Here is an 11,529-nt window from a genome sequence, read left to right as displayed (position 1 = left end):
TTGCTGTCATTTCACCCGCAACGGGCCAGAGCGACGATCTTTGTAGTTTTAGGAGCGCTCAAGGGTTATCTTAAGGGAAATCGCCTCTGCTGTTCGCTACTCACTCGAGGCACATTTTACTCTCATCGATCGAGAATTCAATGCTGCGCTGGTAGCGTTACTGTGAATCTCATAGACTCTACCGCTCTTCAGATTCGAAAGTTCAAAGGCCATCTTGGCCTAACCAAATATGCAGGAAGAACAAGATGCTCGCCAAGCAATTGCGATCGTTGGCATGTCTGGTAGATTTCCTGGAGCAGACAATTTGGAAGACTTCTGGCATATCCTCGAGAGAGGTGAGGATATGTGCAGAGAGGTACCTATGTCTGAAAATTTCCCTGGTTTTGCTGAATTGACAATGACTAGGTCCCGCCCGATCGTTTTAACATCCAGTCGCATTACGACGTATCGGGAACGAAACGAAACTCTACGCTTACGCGTTATGGCTGCTTCATTGAACATCCAGACCTTTTTGATCGAAACCTCTTCAAGCTTTCGTCCCGCGAGGCCGCTCAAACAGATCCCATTCATAGGCTTCTGCTAATGACAGCATATGAGTCGTTGGAGATGGCTGGAATGTGGCATGGCAGCCACGCCAGCGCCGATGATCCCTTGGTTGGGACATTTTATGGTCAAAGCAGCGATGACTGGCGAGAGGTAAACGCTGGCCAGGACATTGGTATCTTTCACACCTCAGGCGGCATCAGGGCGTTTGGACCAGGCAGACTCAACTATCATTTCGGATGGGAGGGTCCAAGTATGAGTATCGATGCAGCATGTTCATCCAGTGCAGTAGCCATCCAATTGGCTTGTTCTTCCCTTAAAGCTAAAGAGTGCAACGCTGCTCTGGCTGGAGGCGCTAACATCATGACAGCACCTGATATGTTCGCGGGGCTAAGTCGAGGAAGGTTTTTGTCCGTAACTGGATCTTGTAAAACCTGGGACGAGAATGCAGACGGGTACTGCCGCGCTGATGCGGTAGGTACTTTGGTTCTCAAACGCCTTGAAGACGCTATCAGAGACAAAGACAACATCTTGGGCGTGATAAAAAGCGTTGCCACAAACCACTCTTGCAGGGCAGTATCAATCACACATCCCCATGCTGAGACTCAGCGACGGTTGTTTGAATCAACTCTCTTGAAAGCAGGCATCAATGCCAGTCAAGTTGATTTCATCGAGATGCATGGGACTGGTACTATTGCTGGTGACAATGCTGAGTCCCAGTCAGTAGCGGCTTGCTTCGGGAAATCTCACACAGAGAGTAAACCGCTCTTTATTGGCACTGTAAAGCCTAACCTTGGCCATGGTGAGGCAGCTTCCGGTGTTACTTCTATCATGAAAGCCATCATGATGTTACGCAAAGGTCTGATACCAAAGCATATTGGTATCAAAACCGGTATCAACGAAAGCCTAGCTATTCACTCCTCAGAAAGCATCCGGATTTCCATGGATACAATACCTTTTACGACGGTTAACGAAGATGGTAAACGACGGATCTTGATGAACAACTTCAATGCCACGGGAGGTAACACATGCATCTTGCTCGAGGAATTCCCCGAAAGCCGACCACACAACGGTGACCCTCGGCAAAAGCATATAATTGCGATGTCTGGAGCAACAGAACAGTCATTGACGGAAAATATCCGGCGGATGGCCCAACACTTGACATCGAACCCTAGCACGGATCTTGCAGACCTGTCTTACACTACCACGGCTCGTCGTACGCACCATCGATATCGTCTCGTCTGGGTAGCCACCAAGACTCACGACCTGGTAGGACTCATGGAAGGAAGCCTCAAGAGTGCCTCTCCCAAGTTGCCTACCCCTAGATCACTGAACCCTGTATTCGTCTTCACCGGCCAATCCTCCCAATATTCAGGAATGGGTCAAAGGTTGTACCAGACTTCAAAACCATTCAAAGAGCATATAGATTCATTCGAGGAGATATGCAAGCAACTCGCACTACCATCATTCGTCCAGGTCATTACTGGCAATCCTTCAAAAGATCAGAACTCCAATACAACCATAATCTGCAGCCAGTTGGCTCTTGTTGCTCTAGAGATTGCTCTTGCCCTACTCTGGTTATCATGGGGGCTCGCACCCAAAGCCATCGTTGGCCATAGTCTTGGGGAATTTGCAGCGTTGTGCATTGCTGGTGTCCTTACGATCCGAGATACATTCTTCCTTGTTGGTACCCGTGCGCATCTCGTTGCCACACGATGTAAGTCTGAAAGCCACGCAATGTTGGCTATCAGAATGCCCACGGAGCAATTGAAAGAAAGCCTTGGGAAAAGTGGTCTGCTGGATTGTGAGGTCGCATGCATCAATGGTCCGGAGCTCACAGTTGTAAGTGGACCGACAAACCAGGTCAATGAACTCCACCGTCAATTTGGTTCTAGAAGCAAGTCCCTGCAGTCGCATTTCGCTTTTCACTCGGCGCAGATGAACAGCATCCTTGAAGATCTTGGTGAAGCGGCTCTCGGTGTCAAATACTCAAGACCCATTTTTCCCATTGCATCTACTCTTCTTGGCCGGCTAGTTACGAATGAGGGCATCTTCAATGCCGAGTACATACAGCGGCAGACCAGAGAGCCCGTCGACTTTCTTAACGCTATCAACAAATGCGTAGAAAGCTTTAATGCTACTGACAGTATCATGTGGATAGAGGTTGGTCCAGATCTTCAGTGCCTACGAATGATTTCTGCTATTACTGGGGTCAACGACTCTCAACTGGTTATGTCAATGGACAAGAGAGAAGATAATTGGACAACAATCACAAACGGCTTGGCTAGGGTCTACACCGCGGGCGCTGACATTGCATGGTCCGAGTACCACAATCCGTTTCGAAATTCGCTGAAGATGCTTGATTTACCGACATACGCTTTCGATTTGAAGAGCTACTGGTTGCAATACAAAGGCGATTGGAGTATCACGAAGAACCGATCAATAACAGAGTCATCGGACACAGTTCCACCCGCTAGGTTGCATAGTACCACGTTACATTGTGTTCGGGAGGCACGTCAGAGCGAGGGTAGGTTGTCAATGGAGTTCACATCAGATCTTGCCGACAAAGCCCTCAATTCAATCATCGGCGGCCACACCGTGGGTGGTGTCGGACTGTGTCCAAGCTCCGTCTACGCAGATATGGCTATGACGGCTGCATCTCAGCTCTGGGAATTACGACCAGTGACGTCAGGCCCCGATCTCACCATAGAAGTCTCGAATTTGGAGATTCTTAGACCTCTCATTATTCAAATGCACACCACAAGCCAAGTGATCCATCTTTCGGCTACATCCGACTCGAAATCTGATGAGGTCAGTCTTTCAATTGAGTCCAGAGGTGGCCAGGGAAAGGAAGTACATGCACGGTGCGTTGTTTCTCGGACGCCTACTGAGGTGCTAAAAGAGGGTTGGGAATGCACCGCATACCTCTTTCAATCTCGAATTGAATCTTTAATGACCGCCGCGAGCCTAGGAACAGCCCATAAAATTCTCCAAGGGATGGTCTATAAGCTTTTTTCAAGCCAGGTTAGCTACACTTTGGCATTTCAGTGTATGAAGGAGGTGTTCCTCGACAGTAAGGCAATGGAAGCAGCAGCATTGATAGAGCTGCAGCCGACTGAGACTGACGAGCAATTCCTCTGCAGTCCACATTGGATTGATGGACTAGCGCACTTGAGTGGTTTCGTCTTGAACGGTAGCGATACCAGCCCAGAGGATACTGTCTTCATCTCGGACGGATGGAAATGTATGCGTATAATCTTGCCCTTGGAGAGTGGGAAGCGTTATCATACCTATGTGCGAATGCGCAATGTAAAGGCATCCCGGGCCATGAAGGGCGATGTATGGATCTTTGACGGTTGCGAAACAGTGGGCGTCTTTGAAGGCTTAAATTTTCGTGCCATCAAGAAAAGTATGCTGCCAACTCTTTTGGCCAAAGAGGAACTTCCCCAGAAAGTCACGAATTTTCAAACCGTTAAGAAGCTCCGCAAACCCGACCCTCTGGATAGCAGTACTCTGTCCTCTTATACAATTAACATCGTTGCTGATGAGCTCGGTATATCCACAGAGAAATTGCTGGACGAGATGCGTCTGGATGAAGTTGGCATCGATTCACTGCTTGCAATTTCAATCTCATCCCGACTTCAACAATCACTCCGATTGCATTGTCCGAGCTCTTCGATTACAAAGTGCGAAACCATCGGGCAGTTGAAGAAGACAGTCGAGGCTTGCTCAACGGTATCGTCGAATGACAAGCCGATCCAATCGACGCCACTCACAGGAAAAGACATCTCTGATCAGAGTCCACCACCGAATATTGTTACCAGTGTAGAGTCAGGTAGCTTTGGCAAGGATTCCGACATCTCCAGAATGTTTTACAGGGTTCTCGCAGACGAGCTGGACGTTGACCTTCGGGAGTTGCATGCTGGCCTCATTTTCTCTGACCTTGGAGTAGACTCACTGTTGAGCCTGTCAATTACAAGCGAGTTTGCCGCTCGAAGCAACTTTCATCTTCCCACCATGTTCTTCCATGAACATCCAACTTTAGGAAATGCCTGCACATTCTTGGAGCAGGCTCAGAATCGTACACAAATTTCGCGCGAGGGGCTGTCACCTGGTGAGCAGCCGAAATGCAGCGGATGCCCCCATGTCTACCTTCAAGGTCCAACGGCTCCAAGCTCATCTAACCTTTTCCTCTTTCCTGATGGATCCGGCTCTGTTGGCTCGTACGCGAACTTTCCTCGACTCTCGGCTGCTGTTTCCGTCATTGCGTTTGGCAGCCCATTTCATGATCGTCCTCGAGACTTCGTCATCTCAATCCAGGAACTAGCTCAGATTTTCGTCTGCAAGATGCTGACTCTACAGCCCGAAGGACCCTACCTTCTAGGTGGCTGGTCTATAGGTGGCGTGTACGCATACGAAGCCACTGCTCAGCTTCTACGACTCGGAAAGCAGGTCAAAGGACTGATCCTCCTCGATGCTCCATGCCCGACCGCGCTACCTCCGTTCCCTATTGATAACATTGATGTCCTCGAAAGTCTCGGTGTATTTGACCAAACTGAAAGGCGAGAAGCCGATGTCCGAGTCTCCACAAACATCCTACAGCATTTCGCGTCTAGTATTGGCGCTCTGGAGAATTACGCCATCGAACCACTTCCACACAGAAAGCCAACGCAGCCTATTTGCAGAATCATCTGGGCACGCCATGGAGTCCTAGAAGGCTTATCAACTAGAAAGAGAGAACAATTCCTGACTACACGCAGGCATGAGGTGACCAATTTCAACAAATTTCAGAAATGGCTGATGGTTTCGCGCGTAGACTACACGCCCAATGGGTGGGACAAACTCATCAACACCAACATCAAATGCAGTATAATAGACGGTGATCATTTCTCGATGATGAGGCATCCCAAGGTACAGCATTCCCAACAAGCTCCCATAACCATCGCTTTCGCTAAAAACAGCGGGCAACAGGCGGCTCTTCTAGTTAAGGCGATTGATTCTGCGCTAGCAGATATTTGCAAATCGTAGATTACCGACTTCGGCTTCTGTGAAAGTCGGTTTCAAAGCAAGGATGATGAAATATGAGGCCGCCCTGTCTGGGATCCGTAAGACGGGACTGCTCGGGGAATCGTCCTCGCACATTAGGTGTTTAATGAAGTCCATATACCTCTGCAGAGACGACATTAGCCGAGGGTGGGAGTCCATAGCTAAAAGCATTAACATTCGTGGTGTCTGCATCCTAGAAAGGGGTCCTACACCCACCTCTTAATTATAAATAAGTTAAAGAGATTATTTTTATTAATTAATATCGAACTTAGATTATATATATTATAAATAAAAATTACTCTTAGCTAATCCTCGCTATTATTCTTCTTTAATTATATTTTTAATATATATATATTTCTTAATAGATATTTAACTTTCTAATAATTTTTATTAAGCTTTTTATTAATATAGAAATAAGTTTTTATATTCTTTTTAAATTAATACGCTAGATAAAAAACGCTAATACTAAGATTATATAAGAATTAATTATATTTTATAAAGTATAATTTTTAAATAATTAGAATATTAATCTTCTAAACTACTTAATTTATAAATAAAATTATTATTATTTTTAATTATTTTCTAATTATTAGAAACTTAATAATATATATAATAACTCTATATTATAGTATAAAGAGAATATTATTTATATAGAATTATTATAAATATAGATTTTATAGTAAGATAGAAAGATTAAAAGATCTTAGTACGCTAAGCTTAATTAAGCTATAATATAAATAAGATTATTAAAATTATAATATTACTTTTCTCTTTAATTTAGAGCTTTAGCGACGATTACTATATAGTAGATATCGATCTTATAAAAAGTATATCTAGATATATATAAAGTAATATTCTTAAAAATATTAATTTAATATTTTATAATAGATTTAAGATCTTTTTATAAGTTAATATAATTATTATAGATTAATAGCGCTAATAGAGAAGACTATTTCGAAGATTTTTTAAATAATAAATAAGAGTTAACGATCTTAAGATAATAATAATAGAAGTCTATTATTAGATTTAAATATTCTACTATATTTATAAATAATTATTAAAATAGATTTTTCTTAATTTTAAAGTCTTTATATCTAATTTTATATATTAAATATCTTCTCTTATTAATTAAGAAATTATTTTTTTATTTATTTAATTTAAATTAAACTATTTTTTTAATATTATAAATTTTATCTTCTTTATTAATATCGATAGAAGATAATAAAAACTTAATCTATTCTAATAGTAAATCGCTATTATTAAAATATAATAGCTATAAATAAGAAATAAAATAAATATTATTTATAAAAATAGAAAGTTCTAATTTATAAGCGAAATTATTTAAAACTTTAATAATTTTAAATAATTTAAATTTTTTATAATCTAATAATTTATTAAAGTATATAATTTTAATATTTCTTTTATTAAGTATAATTATATTTTTAACTTTAAATTTTAATATCGAAAGTTAATAATAATTAGCTTACTTTTTCTATAAAACTTATAATTATTTAAATTAATTTTTTAAATAATTTTTTATAATATTTATCTTTTTAATAAATTTATTAGCTAATTTAATATCTCTCTTTACTTTTTAATTAATAAATTAATTTTAAAAAGTAAAGAATTTTATTTTTAAATAAAAAATATATTTTTTAATAAGAAAAAATAATAATACGCTTAATAAGGCGTTCTTATCGAAGTTAGCTTCGAACTTTATTATTAATAATAAATTTATTTAATTATCTTAATTATAATTAATATAAATATTAAAATATTACTTTAAAATAGCGTTAACGTTCTCTATTTATTTATTAATTTTAAAATAAAATATAATAGAGAATTTAGATTTAATTTTAATTTTTTTATATAGTCTTCTTTAGAAATATATTATAAATTAAATATCTCGATTTAAGATAATAATAAATAAATATTTTTTCTCTCGCTATATAAATTCGATAAAGATTTAAATTATTATCTTTACTTCTAAGAAATCTAAAAAAATAATTTTTTTCTTTTTATTAAATTTATTTATAACTATTATAATATATTAATAAAAGCGTTTATATTTAAAATAAATAAATAATAATATAATAAAGTTAATAAAAATATCTTATTAGTATTATTTAAAAATAGATAAAAATTTAAAAAGATCTTATTTATTCTTTTTATAAGTTTTAAATTTTTTATAGATATAATAGCTCTTAATATAATAAGTAATAAAATTTATTATTCTTAGCTAATAATAATATTTATTTAATTTATTATAAATTAATAATTTATTAATATAATCTTTAAATAGAGAGTTATAAATATCTCTAATAATTTTAATTTATAATTTAAGAATATCTAATATATATAATTTATTATTAATATATAATAATTTATTATAAAGATAATAATTATTTAATTTTAATTTAAGATTAATTTTAATTATTTTAAATAATAGCTTTCTTTATTTAGATATTTTTAATTAAATAATTTTTTAAATAATATTATTATAATTATAAGCGTCTTTTATTTAATATAATAACTTAAAAATATTAATAATAGAGATTTCTCTTAATTCTTTTATAAACTTCTCTTAAAAAGTCTTTATTAAAGTTCTTAATAATAATTCTTTATTAGACTTTTTATTATTAATATTATTTTATTTATTAAATTTATATAGTATTATAATTAAAGAGATAATTTTTTTTTTATATTATTTAGAAGTATAGTAGTAAGATATATAATATTTTTAATATCTTTATTAAGATTATTATTTTAAAAATTATATAATATTAATAATAAGTATAATTATTATTCTTATTTTTAGATAAATCTTTTATTTATTAAATAAGATTATTAGATTTAATACTTTATTTTCTTAAGCGATAAATAATATAAAAATTAAAATTAAAAAGAAACTTCGCTTATTTTATTTAGTAGAAATTAAATTATTTAAAAAATATAAAATATTATAAATTTTTATAATTTAAAATAATTTTAATAAAATCTTTAATAGAGATATTAGCTAGTTTAGAATACTATTTTTTAAAGATTTATATTATAATTATAAGTTTCTTATTATAAATATTATAATTATATTCTATAGAAGATATCTTTTTAAAGAGAAATATTATAAATCTAAATACTTTATTTTTATTTTCTTATAATAAAATAATAATAATTATAAAATTAGATATATTTATTTCTAATTAAATCTTTTTATTTAAATTAAAATAAGTAAATATAGAGATAATAGTAAAAGCTTTTTTAAGTATTTTAAAAGTAAATTATTTAGAGTATTCTTAAATTTACGAATAAATAAAATCTTTCTTTTATTAAGTATAAATAAAATTTATTAGAAGTATAGTAATTTTAAAGTATTTTATAATAAACTTTTAATAGAAATTAGCGAATTTTAGAAATATTTATATATCTTTAATATATCTAAATTTCTTTTATTAAATAATAATTTTAATTTTCTTTATATTTATTTCTACTTCTTTTATTATAATAATTAATTTTAGATATTTAATTTTAATAATATAAAAGTTATATTTATTAATATTAAGATAAAGATTAACTTATTAAAATTTCTTTAATATCTTTTCTATATATTAAATATACTCGTCTTTAATATTATTATAAATAAGAATATTATTTAAATAAATAATATAAAATATATCTAGATATTCGTATAAGATATTATTAATAAATATTTAAAAAGTAGTAAAGATATTATATAATTTAAAAGATATTATTATATATTTAAATAGATTATATTAAATAAAAAATATAATTTTTTTTTATAACTCTTTTTTACTCTAATTTCGTTAAAAGTAGTTATAATATCGAATTTATTATATATTCTTATCGCGTATAATTTAGCGAGAGTCTTTTTAATTAATAGAGAAGTATTTTAATTAAAAATAGTAAGTATATTAAAAGCTCTATAGTTTATATATAATCTAAATTCTCTATCGAGTTTTTTTATAATTAGAATAAATATTATATAAAGAGAAATATTTAATCTAATATAGCTTTTCTTTAATATTTTATTAATATATTTTTTTATAATTAATATCTAATCTCTAAAGAGTTTATAAATTCTTTTTAATAATAAAATAATTTCTTTTTTAAGATATATTTTATAATTAATAAAGTAATAAAAGAAAAGTTTATTAATTTTAATAGAATTTTAAATATCTAGCTATTCGTAATATATTATAAAAATTTATTTTTATAATTATTCTATAGTTAGAGATTTCTTTTTTAATTTATAAAAGAATTTTTTATAATCTTTTATTATAATAGCGATAATATTAGTAATAAATTTTACTTTCTTATTAATAAAATTAGAAAATTATTCGAAATCTTAAAATTATATAATAAAAATTTAATTTAATAATTTTTTAATTATCTTAATAAAGATATAAGCGAAAATCTTTATTATATTCTTTTTTTTAAATATAATCTTTACTATATAATTTAAATTCTTTTTTAAAAATTTATTATTACTTTAAATAGTAATAGATTTACTATATAATAAATAATTAAATATATAATAATCTAAATTAAATATAATAATTCTAAATTTAAAGAATATATAAAAATTATATTATTCTAATTATAATATTTCTAAAATAATATTAAATTATTTTAATAAGATAATTAAATATTAAAGTTTTTTTATATAATTTTTTAAGATAAATTTTATTAAGATTATATATATAATATTAAAAATAAAGATAGATTTATTATTAATTAATTATATGTTAAGGAATAGTCCTAAGTGGAATCATATGCATGAATAATGTGTGTGTGGTGTGATAATTAAGTAGGCCTGCAGTGGAAGAAGTCTCTGCAGTGCCGCAGTGCCAAGGCACTAAGCCCAATCGGGACGCCTAGTGGAGGAATCCGTAACAAATGCCACCGAAGAAGAAAAATGACAGCGTCCTCGCTGCAGACATGGAGACGCCAGAGATACATCAGGTGCCATAGGCCTGCTTCTCCCGATTCTTCTCTGAAATCCCCATGGCCAAATGCTGAATCCCTAATCGGCTACATAGAGCATGCGCCATTCACATATCCATGCACCTATCCTTGGCCTGTAGCCTCCATATCCTTCGCATATCGAATATAGCCGAGCGGGGAGGCGAGTTGAGAGGCGAGAAAAGAGGCGAGAAGAGAGGCGAGAAGAGAGGCGAGAAGAGAGGCGAGAAGAGAGGCGAGAAGAGAGGCGAGAAGTGGAGCGTTACTGAGGCGAATGGCAGACTCTCCGCAATAGTGCATATCAGCCTGGTGTGGAATAGTGGAGAGTGTGCCGGCTTGAATAGGACTGCTGGCGATGCTTTTTTTCTCCGCAGTTTTCTCCGTAGGTTTCTCCGCAGTTTTCTCCACAATTTTGTCCGCATTTGACTGTTGCCATGGCTTAGTTCTAGCTTCAAGGTCTGTCAGTCTGGTCTCGAAGGCTGTCATAGCCTGACTGATTGCTGCAGTCATCATGACTTGTAGGGAGGCTGTTTGCTCTGCTGTAAAACCAGGCATAGGGCTGGAAATGTGGCTATTGTACGCCATGGTGGTAGGACGAATGGCCTAGTGAAAGGATCGCTGTAGACGAGTGTGGTAGGGTCCGATTAGGAGCTGGACTAAGGCGAGGTGGGCGTCTAAGAGACTCTGGAGATGCTACACTCGGTGGGAGTGGTGTTCTCTGTAGATTTCTCTGATAGTGAGTGTTGTAGGGTCCGTGTAGGTGCTGGACGAAGGCGAGGTGGGCGAATGTAACGAGGACAGCTAGTGCTAGGCCTGAATCGACCGAGGTGTTGCTACCATTGTTAAGGAATAGTCCTAAGTGGAATCATATGCATGAATAATGTGTGTGTGGTGTGATAATAATGAACTATGTAGGCCTGCAGTGGAAGAAGTCTCTGCAGTGCCGCAGTGCCAAGGCAC

The 11,529-nt window shown here is 34.1% G+C and overlaps 2 protein-coding genes across 2 annotated transcripts; one reads left to right on the top strand and one right to left on the bottom strand.

Annotated features, from left to right (window-relative positions):
- Positions 1–229: 229 nt before the first annotated feature.
- HO133_004691 (uncharacterized protein) lies at positions 230–5,571 on the top strand (the record flags this gene model as incomplete). Its single annotated transcript, XM_037295607.1, has 3 exons — positions 230–355; positions 406–5,454; positions 5,515–5,571. 3 exons carry the CDS (start codon positions 230–232, stop codon positions 5,569–5,571), a joined length of 5,232 nt encoding a protein of 1,743 aa, XP_037157608.1.
- A 5,103-nt stretch (positions 5,572–10,674) lies between these two features.
- Positions 10,675–11,154, bottom strand: HO133_004690 (uncharacterized protein; the record flags this gene model as incomplete). The annotated part of the gene is made up of 2 exons (XM_037295606.1): positions 10,675–11,128; positions 11,150–11,154. 2 exons carry the CDS (start codon positions 11,152–11,154, stop codon positions 10,675–10,677), a joined length of 459 nt encoding a protein of 152 aa, XP_037157607.1.
- Between the last annotated feature and the right edge of the window lie 375 nt (positions 11,155–11,529).

This window comes from Letharia lupina (assembly GCF_014066315.1).
Source record: "Letharia lupina isolate WasteWater1 chromosome Unknown contig_2, whole genome shotgun sequence".
Classification (NCBI taxonomy): domain Eukaryota; kingdom Fungi; phylum Ascomycota; class Lecanoromycetes; order Lecanorales; family Parmeliaceae; genus Letharia; species Letharia lupina.
The sequence above is the reverse complement of the archived record's forward strand: the minus strand, read 5'-3'. Positions and strand labels throughout refer to the sequence as shown.